The 21,254-nt window shown below is 39.9% G+C and overlaps 2 protein-coding genes across 2 annotated transcripts in view; one reads left to right on the forward strand and one right to left on the reverse strand.

The window, feature by feature from the left end:
• The window catches only part of THBS4 (thrombospondin 4), a 553,455-nt gene that overhangs the window by 98,949 nt on the left and 433,252 nt on the right, over positions 1 to 21,254 (forward strand). The window lies entirely within an intron of this gene.
• The window catches only part of SERINC5 (serine incorporator 5), a 69,551-nt gene that overhangs the window by 14,406 nt on the left and 33,891 nt on the right, over positions 1 to 21,254 (reverse strand). Inside the window, exons 2-8 of the mRNA XM_042450127.1 lie at positions 18,492 to 18,659; positions 12,145 to 12,323; positions 10,648 to 10,730; positions 5,256 to 5,349; positions 3,745 to 3,956; positions 2,016 to 2,111; positions 198 to 324 (exon numbers count right to left, since the gene is read on the reverse strand). Coding sequence (XP_042306061.1) covers positions 198 to 324; positions 2,016 to 2,111; positions 3,745 to 3,956; positions 5,256 to 5,349; positions 10,648 to 10,730; positions 12,145 to 12,323; positions 18,492 to 18,659 — 959 coding nt within the window. The remainder of the gene's footprint in view (positions 1 to 197; positions 325 to 2,015; positions 2,112 to 3,744; positions 3,957 to 5,255; positions 5,350 to 10,647; positions 10,731 to 12,144; positions 12,324 to 18,491; positions 18,660 to 21,254) is intronic.

The following is a 21,254-nucleotide window of genomic DNA, read 5'->3' on the forward strand; positions in this document are numbered from 1 at the left end:
CTTACTGTTCTACATATAATAGCATCTTAAACCATTTCAAGATGAATGTTACACTACATTTAAAATTTAGCGAACATCATGATGCTGTGGAATGGTGTTGAATAACCACTGTCCTCTAAAAGAAGACAGGTGTATTTTTATTTTGGTAGTTATACTTAACTTTGCAGACCACATTACAAATACAACTCAGGACATACCAAGAATACAAAATACACAAGAAGAGGATGGTAGTTCCCAGCCCAGTCACCAAATTTTCATCTGTTTGTAGCCCATGGCTGAATTCAGGTACACAGATTGTGATGTTCTTCTGATTCTCATCTAAGACTTTTAAAAACACAAAAAAGCAGTAAACAGTTACCATGGACATGGGGAGAGATGCTTCATCAAGTATCAAGGTTCCAAACTGTTTAGAGGCTTTAAATGTCTTCACAAGCACCTTGAATTCAGAGAAAAATGTATGGCAACCATTGCAATTCTGACATTATATATGGTCTATTTTATCCCAGATAGCAGCTGCACTTCCATCAGTACCTCCAGCAGTGGCAGGATCTCAGTAGAACCAAGTATTATACAGATGTCCTATCACACTGTAAATAAAGAAAACCAGTCTGCTTCTTACTGAAACAGAGCTTTGTCTAAATACTAGAAGCAATCACTAAATTGTTTTTTCTCTTTTAATGTTTTGCTTCATTGATACATTGTAAGTAGATGTAAGGTTTTTTTAAAAGATGAGTTTTTTTCTTTGTAACTGAGCCTTTAACCTCTGTACCAAACTCTTTCTCATTACTTTTTAATTTTATCCAACAGGCATTTCTGGATTGAAGACTTAGACCTGATTCCAACATTGCTAAAAAAAGAAATATTTAGATGCCAAAATATACAAGACATGTCCCATGTAATTCAGCCAAGTTCAACCATACCAAGGTCAACATTGGGAAAATGCAAGTGGAGAGATGTGTTCTCAACCTGTGACTTATTCAGCAAAAACATATGTTCTGGATATACTGGACATTGCAGTGCTTTTTAAAGCAATAGTCTAAGTAATTCAGCTAATGCCTGGTGTTGTAATTTACTTAATACTTCTTTTAAGCATATGATTTGCTTATGTCCAGCTGTTGCTTCCTTTTGGAGGGAGGATCTCAATTGTGCCAACTTTATATTGAAGCAATTTTTGAAATTTATAGACAGGTGTACACAATATCTTTAAACTATTTACCTTCTTCCTGGAAATGAACAGCAGAAATTATGACTTTTAGTTGGCTAAAACTAATACTGTGACATTGGAAAGACAGCAGATTGAGGACCTCACAATCCTTTCCTCATCTGCATGCATAGCATTCTGATGTCAAATGATGTATGGATGTTTATCTGGATATCCTGTTGCCCTTTACTGAAGTGTATGTATGGATGTTTCATTGTTTGACTCCTATCTTGTCTTGTTTTGCTTTAGCTAGTTAAGTCAGTGTGTTTTCTTTTCCTTTTATTCTTTACACAATTTTCCCACCCACCCAATAAAATAAAATAAAATAAAATACATCACATATCAAACTGTTTCATGCAACTATTTCAGTTATTACATGCAATGCAATTAATAGAGAAATCAGGACCTAGAGAGAAGGATTTATGTAGCTGTCTCTTCTCCTGAAATTCTTTGTTTTTCTAAGGCAATACTGTCATATTTTTAGACAAACACTGATCCCAAGACCAGCAATGATTCTTAATTATTGTTACGGTACCATCAATGTACATGTACACATAAACCCAAAGTTGCCTTAAGTTATTTTGCAGCCTAACCTGGAGTACAATTGCACCTCCTGGCCAAATTATTTTGACAGAGGAGCCATAAAACCCCTCCTGTACCTTTCCCTGTTTCTAGCAGTAAAAATACCATAATAACAAAGTAAGTAACAATTGGTTGCCCTTTCCTGACACTCCAAATCCACTTCTTAAAGTGATGACTCAATCACTATGCCTTATGATTGGGCTGGCCCTGTGTAATCCCTGACATAACTTACTAGTTTCTGGAGGTTTGCTTGAAAGTGATGAGAAGGTGAGATACATGACGTAACAGCTGATAATGCCCGACTGCAGCAAGCCAGAATGGGGCTGACCTACAAATTGAAAAATGAAAATAAAGTTAACCTTGATAATTTCTTAGAAAGACTATTGGGGGGGGGGGTTGAGGAGCTGGGTTCTTTTTACAAAAATATTCATTGGATTGGACTGAAAGGTTTCTTTTTCTAATGAAAGAAATATTCCTCCCACAAGATGACCTTTTTGGTCAGATCCTTTGGATTCAACCAACTATTTATGCACACAATAAAGTTTAAGACAATTAAAAAGCCATAAGTAAACAAAATGGGGGAGGGATTAAATTATCCAAATATACTTCTCTCTCTGAATCATTTTTCTTTTATGAAAGGCTCAAATAGATAAACACATCTTGATGAATGTAAATGGCTAACAAGAGTACTGTACTTAACAGTTTGACAGTTCGACATACAAATATACAATTTCAGTCCCTTGGCATGACAATGACACACACCCACACAAAATAATGCAAAAACATGAGAACAAATGATTCTATCCCAGACTTAGTCATAGTTAAAGCATACTCAATTGAATAGATGGAACTACAGCTTGACCTGTACCACTGACTCCAATGAGTCAGCTTTAACTGAATCTGGATCCAATGCAGCATTTTAACCCTGATAATATGGATTGGGATCTTCACCATCCCCTAGCCCTTGAATTGAATGCCAAAATTCTCCTGCTCCAGCCCTCTGGAGTAAAAATTCCTAGAACTAGGATTGTAACACAAATTGCCAAAGGTCAAGGGAGATTTTCCTTGCCCACATACACACAATTGCCCATCTCTAATTGTATGTTATGTTTTGGCATTGATTTCAATTATAAAATGACTTTGGAGACAGTCTTGGCAGGAAAACATAAGAACAGTCATTAATGATGCAATGATTCTCATAGGAAGCTGCCTTACATCATTTTAGACTGTCTTTCTATTTGCCCAGGACTATCTAGTACTTTGGATTGGCACTGGTTCTCTACTCCTTCAGGAAGAAGGTTTTCACATCATCTACAGTCAGATCCTTGTTAAAGTGGAGATGACAGAACTGAACCTGGGACATTCTATGCCAAAATCATGTGCTCTAATGCCAAACTGCAGTCCTTTTGTAATGGATAATCAGAAGTGACCATGGGCACTGGTAGATTAGACTGCATTAGAAAGATTTAGCTGCTGGTCAGAGACTGGGACAAACAAGCTGGGCCCATGCATACTGTGCAATTACAGCACTATTATTCCATTTTAACTACCATTATTCTGTTCTGTAGAATCCTGTGATTTGCATTTTAGGATCAGCCATTCAGAATTCTCATCCAGGCTCAACAAACTGCAAATCCCAGGAACCATGGCAGTTAAAATAGAATGATAGTAATTTCACTGTGCAGTGTGAATGGGCTCCTGGTTACAAACACATCACAAAATTCTAATAGTATTCACGAAACTTCTCTCTTGAATTCCAGGTAGAAGGATTTTCAGTTAGAACAGGATATGATTCAAGCAACCCATGGTATCTTAAACTCCAGACTTTGCAGCTTGGTAAATGTTGGAAACACAACTTAGGAAAAACCTTAACCGGAATACTGAGATTTAAATTACATCCACAAAGTGCTCAATAGTTCCAACTAAAACCAGATCAGAACAATAACAAAAAGCTTGCTTACGGTTCTGGACACAGGGTGAGATGGCTACCATTGAAACAAACAAGCACAAGCCACCATTGACACCAAGCAGGATCTTGTTAAATGTACAGCCATCAGCACGCGTGTAAAAGACAGCCATCACAATCAGAGCTCCAACAGCAATGGAGTACAGTACAAGCGTCACAAGAGCTAAGGAGCCGTACCAGAGTTTATTGTGCTTTGTGCCAGATGTCCTGTTTGGGAAAGAAAAACATATCAGTGCATTTAGCTGGAGAAAAGACAAATGAATGATACCAGCTGATCGGTTAAGAAGACACCTACTTGAGTGAGTTCATTACAGGGTCAAATTTTCCATATTTCCATGATTTAATTATAGTTGGCCCTCCAAATTTATGGATTTGACTTTTGAGGATTTGATTATTTGCGGTTTTGATTCATATGCTCTCTCTAGGAATCTTTAAATCCTCCAGTGCAACTCTGCTGGAAGCTGACCATAGAGTTGTGCTGGAGAACCTAGAGGTTCCTAGAAAAAAATCTTCTCTAGGTATTTGTAGGTCATCCAGTATGATTCTGTGATCAATTTTTGGCAGATTTTGACTACAGAGTTGCATTGGAGGGCCTGGAGATTCCTAGAGAGGTGTTTTCTCAGGCAAACAAAATTATGTTTTTTATTTGTGGTTTTTCTACATTCGCAGGGGTCCTTCACCCTAACCCCAGTGAATGTGGAAGGACCACTGTACTTCGATGCCAATACAGGAGTAGTAGGATACAAATCAATCAATTCAACAGAATATTTATTAAATTTTTCAAATAAATAATACAGTTTATATGTCGTATCTTCATCATCTAAAGAAAGCATAGTTTGAGTTGTACAGGACTCATAATCTGATATTACCCATGCCCAGAAGAACTATAGACTAATAGACAGTAATAATGAGGAAGATGATCCCTTCAAGGCTCACTTGCAGGATAATCCTTCAAATAAGAACACTGCTTATACCCATGAAAACAAATCCTGATTTCTCAGAATGAAGATGGCCAACAAGAAGTATGTATTACTTTCCTATAATAAGGATGATGACTAGATCAAGGTCAGAGAATCCATGCAGACAAGAATATACCATGAAAGCTATTATCCTCTGAGCACAATGAAGAAATCTCATTTATATTTATTACTTTTACCAATTTCATGTATTTTTGACAAATATGCAACTGAAAAAGATCCTTTGGAGCACCACTAAGCACTGTGACAGCAGTGAAAATTGTCAGTCAAATGAAAAGTACCCATACCCAACAGATAAAAGGTGAAGTGAAAGGAATAAAAAAGGGTAGAATATCTAAAAATGAAGAAATTATTTAAAAGATTCTGAATGAGAATGCTTGTTGCAAAAAACAAAAACAAAATATATATCAACTGTCTGTGATGAAAGGTATGCAGAGGTTTCCTAATTCTTAATTTTTAAAAAAAAAATATAATTAGAATACAGTTTACATGGGCACCATTACTGTATGTGCATGAAAAGATAACGTACCAGTTCTTATTCCATTTGTGTGCAAATTCTACAAGGAGGATAAGCTGGATGAGAATGAAGAGGAAGCCTCCTGTAGCACCTACATAACGCCATGCTGTAAGAGAAGTGATAAGCTGCAAGGTGATTGCAATCACTGCTTTATATTGAGAAATGTGTGCACCAATGCTGGATTAAGTGGTAGAAAAGCAACAAAAAAGGCACTTTTAAATACAGTTTAGCATTAAATAACACAACTAATTATAGAAAAGCAGAGTGCAAAACAACAACAACAACAACAACCTAAAAAGCAACATAACGTAGAAGAGGATATAAATACTTCTTAAAATTCAAATGAATCTACAGGAATATTTTTTTAACCAAGAAATACTGCATTAAGTATTCCTGTTTAGCAGCATCTATTACATCTGTATGCTTAAGGAGTTTTATTTAGACTTTCTATACTTAGAACTGTCGTTTTCGAAAGTGTAGCCTAACAGACCCTAAACAAACCACACAGTACAGTTTGTGGTTGAAATGGGATAGTTTTTTCCAGGTCGAAGTTTACAAGCATTGATTGTATTCCCCACCCAAAAGACAGCATCATATTTGCATTTATACTGCTTTTATGGTACTAAAAAATCTGTATTTTATTCATTTCATGACACACTATTCTCATATCTAGGATGAACAGTTTGTTCCAGACAGAAATTATAGAAAGAGATAATCTGCAATTTAATATTTTCCTGGACAAAGACTGCCATAACTATTGCTGTTCAGCTTATCTCAGAGGAATGTGCTCTCCAAGGGGCAGAGTTATTTTTTAGTTCCTTCCAAATGCCTTCTGGCTTTTAAATACACCACCATTTCCCAAACTGGAAGTTACTGTGCTTTTTGTGCTTTTCTACTCCCAATTTTTATCTGTTTTAGAGCGATCTCTCAGAACAGTGTTACACATCAAAACTGCTGGGTCCCTAGAGTAATATTTTGATTTAATTGGTTTCCTACCCTGGTTTATGTGCTAACATTTTACAAGTATGGTATAGGGTTTTGTTTGTTGATCTAGGATGTGGGGACACTTGGGCTCAAATTCTGTCAAGGAGATCCTTCAGTGAATTTGGGCCAGTTGAAATCTCTCAGCCTAACCTACCTAAGGCTGTTGTGAGAATTAAAAATGGAGAGCAGTATGTGAACCATCTTGAACTCCTTGGAGGAAAGCAATCTTATAGCACCTTTGAGACTAACTGAGAGAAAGAAGTTGGTAGCATGAGCTTTCATAAGAATTTATCACACTAGCGAGATCCCACGGGCAAATGGGATTTAAACGTGATTTAAAGCAAAGAAAACCTGGAAATGCCTGAAGTTTATCACATGACGTCACAGTTAACATGAAATAACATGAAGTTAAACCACAATTAAAGCGGAGAAAAGTGGCAGCTTTTTACTTTCGGAACATCCTGAAAAAAGTGGGGAGTAGAGAAACACAAAAACATCCCGAAAGTACAAAGCTGCTGCTTTTCTCTGCTTTAACTGCCATTTAACTTCACATTATTTCATTTTAGAAGCAATTCAATGTGATAAACTCCCCAAATGTGCATGTTTTGTTTAAATTTGAATGTACTTTAAATCGCGTTTAAATCCCTTTTGCCTATGGGATCTTGCTAGTGTGATAAACTCCATAGACTTGAGCCTACTTGCTCAGATGCATATTTGCATTTGATCAAGTAGGCTCAAGTCTAGGAAAGCTCATGCTACCAACTTCTTTCTTTCAGTTAGTCTCAAAGGTGCTGCAAGATCCCTTAGTATACTGATTTTCCATACTAACACGGCTATGTCTTTGAATTCCCCCTTGGAGGAAATGTGGGATTTAAGTGTTACAAACAATGCTATATATGTATTAATTAAATTATAGATGCAAATAAATGCAACACATGGCTCTAAGACTATTTACCTAAGCTACACCCATGATGTCTCATGTAACCTGAGAGAAAGGTCAATGTAGTTAACATGTATAATGAGGCAAGGTATCTAGTACTGAGGCAACACAATTGCTCTCTCTGAAATCACGAGCCAGTTTATTAAATGGAGAAGGAAATAAACTGAACCTCATCTCAATATTCAAAGAGCTACAGCTCTCACACTCCAAATTAATTGCTCTTCTATGTTTTTTTAAAGAAACACTTCACTCTATGTCAATTTGAGGTAGACTGAGATCAAGCTGTTTACTGCAAGAAGCCTAAGATCCACTGGCTGGAGGCTGGCACAAAAGATATGAACTCAGAATTTAGGAATTTTGAGTCTAGGAATTTGTTCTGAATAACAGAAATGAATAGATCTTGTACTCCACTCATAAAAGTCCTTCTGGTTACCCCAGTCCTGGTTGCTTACGCTTTGAGTTTTTTTTTTCCTTTTCAGCAGTATAATTAAGGGCAGAGGGGAGTAGTTTTGTTGCTGCTATTGTTAAATAATTGGAATTCAAGAATCCTTATGAATCTACTTCAGATCACACAAACATCTGTCAGTGATTTCAAACCTATCTCCTGCCACTTCTGACAGCTTGTATCTCTTTGAAAACGTTTAAGAAGAAGGGAATATCTAAATAGTCTAATGGCCCTATAGTTCAAAAGTTAACTAAGGCCTGGTACAGACTGGCGCAAAGTGCTGGCCTGGGGCTGATTTTAGGGTTCAGGAGAGCAGGTTCAGGTTCTCACATGCTCCCGAGCCCTACCGGGCACCATCATGGCTTGCCCCCATCTATACAGGGGCCACCATGATGACATACGCATGGCATAGCATCCAAATGGCGTTGTGCCTCGTGTACATCATCGGTGTGCACGAGGGCACTAATGGCGCCCTGCGTGGCGCAAAAAGAATCTGCCAGGAGCAGGTTCTTTTTAAGCCTCGCAGAGGCTGCAGCATTTGTTTGCTGCGGCCTCCATTCGGGGGAGAAAGGGGTGGCCTCTGGACGTCCCTTTCTCTCAATCTGTATTGGGCCTTATTTAATAAAAGCACCTTCATGTTGAAGGGTTAAGAAAACTGTGTGTTTTCTCCTCCATGCAGAGTTTGGACATTGCCATCTGCTAACATTTATAACAGCAGCAAATTAATTTAATTAGTAGGAATTACTGCTCTGATATGGCTGCAGATACATGGTTCTTACAGTAATGAAATGGAAGTTCTGCAAGAAATCTAATTCAGTCCTACTAGATGTCGTCAAATTAGAGACTATCAAAATTGCAGGAGCCTTTAACAGCAATTGCTGCTGACGTTCAGCAGCACTAGATCAAGTGCAGTTTGGTTTAATTGTTCCACATAAAGAACAGAAAGAAGAAGGAAAAAAACACTAATTCCTGCCCGCAGCACAGCCCAACTGTACAGTGACTGAGCTAATCATATCAAGCTTGACATGCCAACAAAGTTCACACATTCCAGAGTGACTCATTTCTCCTGCACATGTTGAAGTTTTATTGCTTGAAAACATGCACGCTTTACAGAAAAAGAAGAAAGACACTGTTTCTAATACAGCAGTAAAGCAGGTGAAGCCTTTGTGTTCCACTCATCAGATAAGCAAGTGTTCACATACCAAGACACAGCTTTTGGGAAGAAGTGGATAGAGAAATTCTATTTGTATAACCCTGATGTTTTGTCATTTAAATTAAGAAAAGGAAAAGAAGGAGTTACAGGTGCTGAGTAGGTTTTATGCAAGTGTGTTTGTGTCAAACTATCTGTTATATTAAAGGTGTGTTGTTGTTGTTGTTTTAAAGAGCCAATTAGGCACAGGGTCAGTGAGGTGAACTCTTTTCTTGGACTCCCAATGGACAGCACAAATAGCACCACTCCCTCCAGTAGCAAACAGCAGCTTTCAGGAAATCTGGGGGATGAAAAGATCTTTCCTGAGAAGATACTATGAGTGGAAAGTTAGCTCTTCCCCAACAGGTTCTTATCCAGATCAGTTTTCCATCACCACGAAGAGAGCTTCTTTTTCCACCCAAAGAAGCAAATGCAAACCATACATTTGACATGTTATGCAGTTTTAGCCCTTCATTTTATGACCTGCTGGTTTGATTTTTCACTGTGGAGGGCAGGAGGGTGATTACAAGCCTGTTTCCTGTGATACAACAAGGAATGAAGAAGGGATATCCTCTTGTTAGAAACGCTATTTTTAACTAGGAACAGCTTGGCTCAGGCAAAATTCAGTTATGAAATAAAAAGGGAGGACTATAAAATTTTTGGCTGAGTTGGCATGCATTGATACATGTATTGCCAACTGTTCTAGCATTTACCACTTTTCCTTTTTCTCCTTTTGGGCTTTTTGGCCAAAGGAAAAAGGTGGGTATGTTTCTGTAATTACAATTGTGTAATAGATTACTATACTGGTGCCCTTTTACTAAATAAAATAGTGAATATGTGGCCCTCCAAATTTTGATTGCTGACTCCTATTATCCCTGGTCACTAACCATACTAAATAGTTAACTTAAAGAAGCCTGTTTCACCTCTACAGTTATTATACTAAGAGAAAAGGGCTGAATCAAATATTAAGATTTTAAGTATAAATTTGTTCTCTCTCTGGTTGCTTCGCAGCATTTGAAGGAGATAGATAGTTCAATCTAAAGACTATCTAATGTATGCTGCATATACACCATTTCTAAAATATTTGCCTCTCAAGTTTCCTTTGCCATTAATCACTAACTTATTCTGGAAAGAGGAGAGAGAGAACACTATAACTGCACTGTAGAATTTCCAAGTTTGGTTGCCTGTGGCTTCAGTGCTAATAATGAATGAATCTTGTTTCATCTTCTCTTTCCTGCATGCATATATCTCCTTTCTATACCCGGAAGGTAGATCTAGGCTCACTTCTGTCTCTGGCCTCTCCACTCTTGCTCATCTTTACCAAAAACTGAGTGAGAAATTAACAGGCTGAACAGGTCGCCCCTAAGGGGCAGTTTGCAGATATCTCTTTCTTCGCCAGATTGGGGCTGCGGCAACCGCACACTGCAGCCCAATCTGACCTCTTTCTGCTGCAGAAAGGGCATAATAGCCACTGGTGGCATGGCTTTTCGGCACTCCTTTGGTTCTGCATCATCTGAATGCAGCGCCAGAGGAGTGACATGATACCACCCGTCGTGTGATGGGGTGCGCGGTGTCACATCAGCATGGGGGCGGAGTTGAGGCATGCATACTGTGGCTGCAATGCACCCACTCCTCCCCCATGTCAGTCTTTGATACAAGTCTGTAAAGCCCCTAAGATAGGAAAACATTAAGCCAGACTCATTGCATTATTACTAGCTTCATATGTTATAGCTCTTTCTCTCTCATAGCTAGCAAGATTGTGAAAGGTTTATATCTACTTTAAATTAATACCTAAATACGGTAAACCATGAAGAAAAGCGCACAGAATTTCTTTTAAAATCTGTACCTTTAAGAAACGTATCCTGATCTGGAATGAAAAAGGCTCCTGAGCACATGGCTGCCAGGACTATAAGTTTTATGAACCAAAATCTGGGGAAAGAGAAACACAAAAAACTGCAAAGATTAGAAATACACAAATAAGGAAACATCATTCGTTGACCCATAGTAATGGTGATGACAATGAATATTGGTGTATCATCTCCCCCAAAGGTATTTTCATATATGCAAAAGCATATTCAGATACACAGATTTTTGACTTGCTCTTGAATCTACTTGACTACAGTTCCTCAAAGAATTTATCTGTTGATGTATGTGGAGGAAAGCCCCATTAACACATAAACATGTGAAGTCCCTGTACAATGAGTCATACCATTTGTCCCTCTAGCCCAGTAGTACTGGAATTGACTGAAAGTGACTTTCCAAGGTTTCAGTTGATGCTAGGAATTGAGTTTAGAACAGATACATCTGCATGCAGACCATATGCTTTAGTAATGAGTCACAGCTCCTCCCCCTAAAGATGAACCTTTAGAAAGAAACACTATATTTCCCATGAATTTTGTGGGTATTACTTTTGCTATGCATCATAGGAAGCACTTTTCCTTACCAGGCACCCAGCTACCACACTGCAGAAGCTAGAAGACAACTAGGAGTGAAGGCAAATTAAAATGGAGAAAAAGTCCCCTGTCACTGTGAACATTATCACTGACACCTGACCATCAACTCTGAGTGAAAAGGCAATAATGCTTGGTAAGATAGAAGACAAAATGAAAAGAGGAAGTCCACATTCCAGATTGGTAGATTTAATCAAAATAGCAATGTCTCTGAGTCTGCAAGACCTGAGCAAGGTGGTTGATGACAGGCTGACTTGGATGCCTCTCTTCTACAGGGTCACCGTAAGTCAAAGTCCACTTGACAACAGTTAACAACAACAAAACTCTGAGTGACGCACACTTTAAACTCACCTTATATATACATCCAGCAAAGTATACAAACATAGGAAGGAGGGGAAAGGCAATAGCAGCTTGAAAACAAGACCTACTGGCTATTGATATTATTGCTTGTTAAGGGCTATGAATAAACATAGAGGATGCAAAAAGACTGATTAAAATGTCCCAGTTTTTGTTCTTGTTCTTTCTGATTTTATACTGGTTTAAAATAAATGAAACTGGGAAGCTGGTTTAAAAAGCCTCTGACCACACCGGAAGCTGACAGAAAATATTCTGAAATAAACAAAACATGTACAGATCTCCAAAATAAAATCAAAATGAACAGGAACAATATTTAGGACTTTCTTGTCTTTTAAAACATTGTGGAAGTGCCCTGAAGTCTCTCAAACGATGGCAAAGCTCCAAAATGTATTCAGTCACAAAGTAGGGGAAAGAGGATAAGGGACTAAATAAAAGAGGACCACTACATCTTACAGAATAGTGGACAAATGCAGCTGAATATCATGGTGAGTGTTCAACAGCAACCCCACCACTACACAGACATCCATCTAACTTACCCATTGTGAATGTATGCACGGCAGGTTTTGCTACTGTTGACTTTGATTGTGAGTAAGAAGAAGATAAAAAAGAAGCAGGCCATTCCAAAACACACACGATACACTGCAGAGTAGCCCACCAGCTTCTCACAGGAATCACCTGCCTGAATATGCTGGCATACTGTTTCATAGAAATGAATCTGAAACACACAATTAAGCATATTAGATACATGGAGTATCAATACTATAACTATCAGTTTAAGCACCTTTAACATCTTTATGGGATATGTTTAGGCTTGCCAACCTACGTAGCTCAATTAAATTCATCTGTAGGAACTTGACAGGAAGAACAGAATATCAAAGAAAAAGCCAACCTGTGGCTTACTGTCCTGAAAGTGAAGTGAATTTTTTTTTAGAATACTTGTATAATTATTATTTAACTGATAGTCACATTTGTATATCATTTCCTTTTCTGAAACAGCATGATTATCTATTTCAATAATTTATTTATTAACAGCATTTTAGAAAGACTTACAATCAGAACTGTAGCTACTGGTCTTTAGCAGCTGTTTCATCACTTCTTATTGCTTGGTTTACTAACTTAACTTTATTTCAAAGCAATCTGACCATGTGCTATGGAGAGGTCTAGTGCTGGAGCCTCCAAAGTATTCAAAAGCTCTGACAGCATAGGTAGAGCAAAACATAATTTCCTGGGCTGTTTCCTGGACCATGGTAATCCATGCCAGTTATAGGAGCAGTGTAGATCAGAATTTGGCTTGGGATGGAGGGCAGGTATAGAAGCAGGGAGATCTTGTGGACTGATAGCCTTGGTACACTGACTGGCCCACCCTGGACATGTTTCTGTCCTCTTTCTTCTCATACTGGAGACGTAAGGGCTGTAGGAACCCAAAGGGAGTGTGTGACATTGGATCTTCCCCTCTGAGGATGGATTTCTCTCTCTCTCTGCCCTTGGAGGGGGAGATCTGAACAATCCCATGTCCTCGAAAAAAACCCTTCCATAGACCAATGACATGCAGCTTTAATAGTCCACTAAAAACAATCTTTCAGAAGGAAGATGAGAAGTTTTCAGTATCTGGTCTTACTTTAGCTGAATTTCTATTGTTTTCTTTAGGCTGACTGCACAACTATATTATGTTCTATTTGATTACACATATAATGGTGGTTTTCATCTGTTAACTTCTATAAAGTAGTATTTTGTTTAAGTACCGTTTTAAAAATAAACAAAAACAAGAACATATGTGTCTGGGGAGTCAGAGTGAGTGAGAATGAGCAAAAATCTATATCCATTCTCCAACTCCCAACAGCTTGAAATACTTATTCCTTTTTTAAAAAAGTGTTGCAAAGGGGAGATTTCAGCCCTCTCTTCGCTTTCTAAATATTTGTTTTTGAGGCCACACTTTAGATCATGGAAAAAGAACAGCTACACACACATTCTGGCCACAAGCTCACCACACAGTAATGTGCAGCTGCAGTCAGAAAACACATCTCACAGAGCAAATTTCTGTGACTTGAGCCTATATCCTTGGGCTGTGCCCCCTTGTAAAGGCAGGCACCTACCCGCTCACAACTGGTACATCCTGTAAATAGGCACACTGACATATACAAATACAAGCATTTGCAATAAAATAAAAGCTTCTCTGTACCCTCACAGACATGAGCTAACCACATTTTTGTAACAGCTGAGCAGAACATTAAGACACCTTTTTTTCCCCTATGCATGGAGCAGACACTCTGAGACTTAATAGACTATTTTCCAAGACTAAACCCAGTTCACAGAGAATCAGAGAGAAAAAACACATAGAACTATTTTTTACTTAAAGAGGCTATGGGAAAAGGAAACATGAAAGCTGTTGACTATGTCTGACAGGAAGAAAACCTAACTATGTCAAGGAATGGAAAATACTTCAATTTGCTTACTGCTGCACATCCAAACTTTGGCTATGACCCAAAGAACAATGAAAGAAGTTCTATGAAAGTGGAGCTAGCGTAGTGTAACTGGGCTGAAGGGTCACGGTCTGATTAGGGCCAGAGGAAGCCAAGTTGAAATTCCAGCTCAACTCTGAAATTTGCTGGGTAACCTGGAACCAGTTACTTTTCCTCTCAACAAGCAAGTACAGTAAACAGCATATGAAACTGAAGAAATCTGCAAAAGAAGTCTGATGCATACCAAGAAGGCAGCCTGGTGGGGTGAGGGGTGGTGTCCCAAAACTTCCCTGGGGCTTATACAAGGCCAGCGTGTGCACCCAAGGAGAAATCTGGATTTTGACCTTTGTGTATAAAACTAAAATGGGAGAAAGCAAAAGGCTAGCAAACATGCATTACAATTTGGTTACTGATAGCCCAAATCACTTGCTGCTAAAGGCTTATTGGCCTGTTACAGACTGCCAAAATAAAGCTGCTTCGGGTCTCTTTGGAGATATGCTGTTTAAATGATGCATGCATCCTGAGAATCCAGAAGCTGCACCAAAGCTGCACTCTAGTGCTTAGGAATGGAGTGTGGCTTTGGCGCGACCTCCGGACTCTTAGGACCCATGCATCATTTAAATAGCATACCTCCAAAGAGATCTGAAGCAGCTTTATTTTGGCAGTCTGTAACAGGCCATTGAAAGTAATTTGAAAATGGAAGCAGGTAGTCCATGAAGTGAAGGCTAGTTGGTAACAGAAGAGCAAACATCATTTTCAGATGTCTTGGCCAATGTTAGCAGCTAAGAAAGATGAGAAAGCACACTATTGCACTATTGTTTTGACAATGTCTGAAAACATTTATATTTTTTATAGAGCAACTAGTGAGACCAAAATAGCTTCATACTTGATCATAGGACCTGTCAAGCACTGACTCCCCTTGTGGGCTTGTCGGTGAAGCTGAAACCTATAGTGGTTGAGGTCACAGCCGAAACTAGAAAGGCCATCCCTTTTTCTTTCTCCTGTTCTACTTCAATATTCACAATGAAATGCCAGAGGAGGGAAAGATTATCTTTGCTACAGGTCTCATCACCTGTAAAAAGCTTTTGAAATAAAGCAAAGGATTGCGTGTTACCATTGGGAAATATTCTATTCTTGTGCTGAGAAAATGATGTGTAGTTTAAGTTTTTGTTTTTTTCAAATTCTGTGGTGTTAGGCATTACTAATATTCCGCAAGAAACTTCATGTATGTAGCATCTGCGGCAAGGCAGCAGCAGCAGCAACAACAACAACAACAACAACAAAACTTGTCTGAACAAAATCAGCACAGCAAGATTTCCATCAACTCCATGTTAAAGATTCAAAAGGAAGTACATGCAATCCTATCCTATTCTGGAGAATCCAAAAGGAGTTTTCAGTTCTAAGCCTGTTCAGGGTCAGTCCAAGAAGTTTGATGCCCACATGACTATACTGTATAAGATAAAAAGGAGGATCCTGGAGCATACATCTTGGACAGTATATGTTGCTTCACTAGCATATTTACAAATGGGGCTACTTTGGCAGCCAGGTCAGTCCTGTCCCTGTTCTCTATACAACTGCAGCAACATTTGCTTCTACTGTGATTAACAGGTGTCAGGAAGCAAAGCCTCTGAAAATGTTTTATAATATTTTATTTTTTGCAAAAACCACCTCATCAACAGCTGTCATGCACTGCATAAGCCGCTGGGAGAAATCATCCGTAGACATGGGGTGGAGTGTTATCAGTACGCTGATGACACCCAAATATATTTCTCCATGTTTCAGTCATCAGCGACAACGACAGATGGCATTTCTCCCCTCAATCAGTGTCTTCAGGCAGTAATAGACAGGATGAGGGAAAACAAGCTCAAGCTGAATCCAGACAAAACGGAGGTACTCACTGTAAGGGCCCCTAAACCAGGCATTGGGTTGCAACTTCTAGTCCTAGAGGGGTTCATGCTCCCCTCAAAGAACTGTGTCTGCAGTTTGGGGGTGCTTCTTGATCCATCGCTTCAGATAAGAAATCAGGTGCATGAGAGCGCCTGTTATCAGCTTCGGCTGATACGCCAGCTGTGCCCTTTCCTGGAACCGGGGGATCTTGAAATTATAGTACACACACTTGTAACCTCAAGACTCTATTTTTGCAATGAGCTCTACATGGGGCTATCCTTGTGCCTGGTCCGGAAACTCCAATTGGTACAGAATAGAATCATAGAATCGGAGAGTTGGAAGACACCGCAAGGGCCATCCAGTCCAACCCCCTGCCATGCAGGAAATCTAAATCAAAGCATTGCCAACAGATGGCCATCTAGCCTCTGTTTAAAGACCTCTAAGGAAGGAGACTCCACTACACTCAAAGGGAGTTTGTTCCACTGTCGACCAGCCCTTACTGTCAGGAAGTTCCTCCTAATGTTGAGGTGGAATCTCTTTTCCTATAACGTGCATCCACTGTTTCTGGTCCTGTTCTCTGGAGCAGCAGAAAACAAGCTTGCTCCCTCATCAATATGACATCCCTTCAAATATTTAAACAGGGCTATCATATCACCTCTTAACCTTCTCTTCTCCAGGCTAAACATCCCCAACTCCCTAAGTCGTTCCTCATAGGGCATGGATTCCAGACCTTTCACCATTTTAGTCGTCCTCCTTTGGACATGCTCCAGTTTCTCAATGTCCTTTGTGAATTGTGGTGCCCAGAACTGGACACAGTATTCCAGGTGGGGCCTGACCAAGGCAGAATAGAGTGGCACTATTACTTCCCATGATTTAAACACTATACTTCTATTGATGCAGCCTAAAATCGCATTGGCCTTGTTAGCTGTCACATTGCACTGTTGACTCATGTTCAACTTATGGTCTACTTGGACTCCTAGATCCCTTTCACACATAGATTATGGCAGCCAGACTGATCACAGGACCAACCAGGAGTGATCATATAACACCAATACTGAAATCACTCCACTGGCTGCCAATTAGTTTCTGGGCACATTACAAGGTGTTGGTTATCACCTTTAAAGCCCTACATAGCTTGGGCCCAATTTATTTAAGGGATTGCCTGCTTCCATATAATCCGCCCTGTACACTCAGATCCTCTGGGAGGAATTTATTACAGCCCTTGAAGACCAGACTGACAGCAACCTCCCAGAGGACATTTTCTGCAACGGCTCCCAACTTAAGGAATGGCCTGCCGGATGAGATCCGTCAAATTACTAATTTAGACAGTTTTAAGAAAGCCATCAATCTCTTCCGGCAGGCCTTCCCGGAATAAAAAATTCAACCACACAAGACTCCCCCACACATGTGATGACTCGGCCCATGGATATCAGTTATTGGTATTGGTTATCGTTTTGGTTTTTAACTGTTGAATTTTACCCTTATACTGTTTAATCCTTTTTTTTAAGGGGGGGAGGTTTTATGTATATATTGAGATATTTTAATCTTTGTACGCCGCTTTGCCTCAACAAAAAACAGGATAGAAATAAAAGTATTGTTGTTCTTATTATTGTTGTTGTTGTTATTATAAATTAGTCTGAATAGTTATCAACTGTATTGGTGAACCTATTCTCCAGACAAAAGAAATAAAGAGTGCCACTCTAGTGTTTGTTGGTATTGTCTAAAGACTGGAGATACCCCTGCCCATGATATGTCACCTCTTCATAATCTTAGAGCATGTGTCAGGGAAGTCTCCAACTGGCAAGCAATACAATAATGAGTTCTTTTTCCAACTGAATGAATAGGAAGAGCAGATGCACCAATATAGGGGGGGGGGGGTGAAAAAGAAGTGAGAGAACAGCCTCAATTAAATTCACCTCTGATGAAGACTGATAATTATTTCTAAATGTATTCAGTTCAGTGATAAAAACTAACACAGCTCCTGAACATTCACCACTATGAAATCTAAAGTTGCAGCAGGACTGGAAAGGAGGTAACTGTTCCAACAAAGGAACTGTTTGAATCACTTATGCTTGTACATTAAAAGACACCAAACACTAAAGTTTCAGAGAGAAATAATCTCTTGCCATTGAGCAAACAATTACCCTTTGTACTGGCTCTTCCTACTCCTCATTTTCAAAACAAAACACAGGATGAAACATTTGGCATTACTGAAACATGTACTGTTCTGAGTTGTTCAAAATTCCTGAAACAGTTTCCTGTCTTTGCATATGAATATTTTGGTGGCGTTTTAAAGAGTATTGAACATTAAATAATATAACACAAGAGTGGCTCATTAATCATGCAACATTTTCCTTATAATTATTATAATTATAATAATCCACAGTCTCTTCTTCCAAACTTTCCATTAATAGTCAAGCCTAACATACAGCATTTTCTTCTGGGAGCAACCATCAAGTTATACATGCCACCCATTCTCTATTTTAAAATCAATATTAGCATCTCCATTCTTCTTCTATAAAACCCCATTTACTTACATGTTCTTTCATTTCTTTGGCTACTGTCTCTGACATCATGACACAACAGATGAGAGTCACCAAGATGAAGTACAGTGCATACATAAAACGAGTGCTGGTTGATTGTTTTATCTTTGGACAACATTGGCAGCAAAGTGAACATGCAGCAGTACCACAACAACAGGCCAACTGGGGAAATTAAAACAAAATGAAAGTTAGTGTCATCATATTTTAAAATCAGCTTAAAATGTCTATAGGTAATTATCACAATGTAGACTCATATTTTAGATGCATCAGCAGCTAGAAGAGTTCTGACATGGGGCGGGGAGGGGAGGAAAGTACAACAAACCCTACTAGTGCTGCATCCCTCACTCAGTTCCAAAGGTGGTTTGATGTGTCATGAATGGGTATGTTGTTTTGTAAAACAGAAGTTGATCTTCCTAACACAGTGGTGGCGAACCTATGGCACAGGTGCCAGAGGTGGCACTCAGAGCCCTCTCTGTGGGCACACACTCTGTCACCCCAGCACAGAGTTTGCCAGAGTTTGTTACTAGAAAGCCAGAGGAACATGGCACTTTGTGATAAATAAGTGGGTTTTGGGTTGCGGTTTGGGCACTCGGTCTGGAAAAGATTCCCCATCACTGTCCTAACATTTAAGAGCTATTTGACAGTAGAGCACACCTCCTTGAAGAGTGGTGGTGTCTTCTTCACATTCAAACTCATTTTTTTTCTCTTGAGGAGTTGCGGATTGCTGTGCTGATGCATACTGGGTTTGTTGTTCCCATTTTGGTTTAGATTTGTAACCCCTTTGTTATTCACACATGCCATCATTTAAAGATAAAATGGAGCCACCTCCATTCCCTTGAACAATATAGAGTGATCTGAATTGATTCAAAAGCTGATCACACTGATGAAGATGCGGATTGATGCAGATCTTTCAGGAAAAGTCAGGATTGAATATCCCAGGTTAAGTGGGGATTTTTGCCAGCCTCACTCTAAGTGCATCGAGTCCATTTGGGATGAGTGTGAACAACAAGGATTCATCCTGGATTATTTTCATAGTGTTAATGGGGCCTATGAAGGTTTTTAAATGGAATCTGGTCTGGATGGCTATCTGTCAGGGGTGCTTTGATTTTGTGTTCCTGCACAAAAAGGGGGTTACACTGGATGGCCCTTGTGGTCTCTTCCAGCTCTATGATTCTATGATCTAGGTACAAAGAAGTTGCAAATTTCCCAAAATGACACTATAATCAAGTCCATAATATATTAAAAGTCCTAAATGAGGGGGAAAATGTTTGTAGCAGCAAAAAGACTTGCAATGTTATAGTAACACAAGATTCCACCCCACTCCCAAAGGCATCCTATAGCACCTTAAAAGACAACATATTTTATTAACACTTCTGTACTAAGTGGCAGGTAGGCTATGAATAGGGTTGCCATAATTGAGGACCTCCAAACCGGGACAAATGTAGTACAAGGTTTGAAAATGTAGGACTTTTTTTTTTTTAATTTCCTGGCTAGGAAATGTAAAAAAAAGTCCTACATTTTTAAACCTTGTCCTCCTCCTCCCGGTCTGGGAGGAAGCCTAGGCCTGCTCCCAGGCCGGGAAGGGCGCGGGGCCGCTTTTTGTTGTTGTTGATGCCAAAGTAACTTGTAGAATCAGTATGTTACAGAGATAACTTGTGTTAGCCACATTCTCTCTGGCTGAGTTACTGATCTGAGATGCAGACAAACATTTCTACTCAATTTATCTGATTTTGGAAATCAGTGGAAAGTCTAACCCCCTGTAAGTTGCAGATGCATTCCATCTCTTTATCTTTTCCAGCTTTGCTCTGTTATTTGCTAACTACAGTATACATAAGCTCATCCTCTTGTCGGCCTCCATCTTTCACACAAAACAGTTTCTTAGTCTTGCTGTAGAACAAAGATTACACAGTGTCAGTTTTTCTTTAAACTGCAGTTGTACATCTTGGCTAGGCTTGCCATAACCCGGCGGCCCCTGTGCCATTCACGGTTTCGGGGGGGCCCCTCCCGGTCACGGTCCGGTTTGGGCCCCCACCCGTGCCTTGTTCCCGGTTTGGGGGGTCCGCTCCGGCCATTGCCGCTGCTGCTAATGCGGCTGCTGCGGCGCCGACCCACCTCCTCCTCCTCCTCCTCTGGCTCCACCTTCCTCCTCTTCCTCGGTGGGCCGGCAGCAGAAGCGCCGCTGCTACCGCGCCCCCACTGGGAGGGCTTGCGCGCTGCCCAGGCCTCAGTAGGGGCCAGTGGCAGCACGCGCGCCTTCCCCATTCCCTCCACGCGCGCGCCTTCCCCATTCCCTCCGCACGCGCGCCTTCCCCATTCCCTCCACGCGCGCACGCCTGCCCCATTCCCTCCGTGCGCGCGCGCCCGCCCCATTCCCTCCGCGCGCGCCCGCCTCCCCCATTCCCTCCGCGCGCGCGCCTGCCCCATTCCCTCCGCGCGCGCGCGCGCGCGCGCCTGCCTGCCCCGCTTCCCTTCCTCAGCCGGAGGAAGGGTGCCTGAAGGCCAGGGCAGAATTGGGCCACAGAAGGAGGAGGAGGAGGAGGAAGAGGAAAGCTGAGTCAGTGGCCATTAGGTCTGCCTTGGTATTTTGGGGGGTTTAAATTATTTTTAAAAATATAAAATACTTATTTTATTTAATTTTTTAAATTTTTATTATTGCTTTTTATTTTTTATTTTATTAATTTTATTATTGCTTGTTTTTATTTTATTTCATTAATTTTTATTATTGCTTGTTTTATTTTATTTCATTAATTTTTATTA

The sequence above is a fragment of the Sceloporus undulatus genome, chromosome 2, assembly GCF_019175285.1.
Source record: "Sceloporus undulatus isolate JIND9_A2432 ecotype Alabama chromosome 2, SceUnd_v1.1, whole genome shotgun sequence".
In the NCBI taxonomy this organism is placed as follows: domain Eukaryota; kingdom Metazoa; phylum Chordata; class Lepidosauria; order Squamata; family Phrynosomatidae; genus Sceloporus; species Sceloporus undulatus.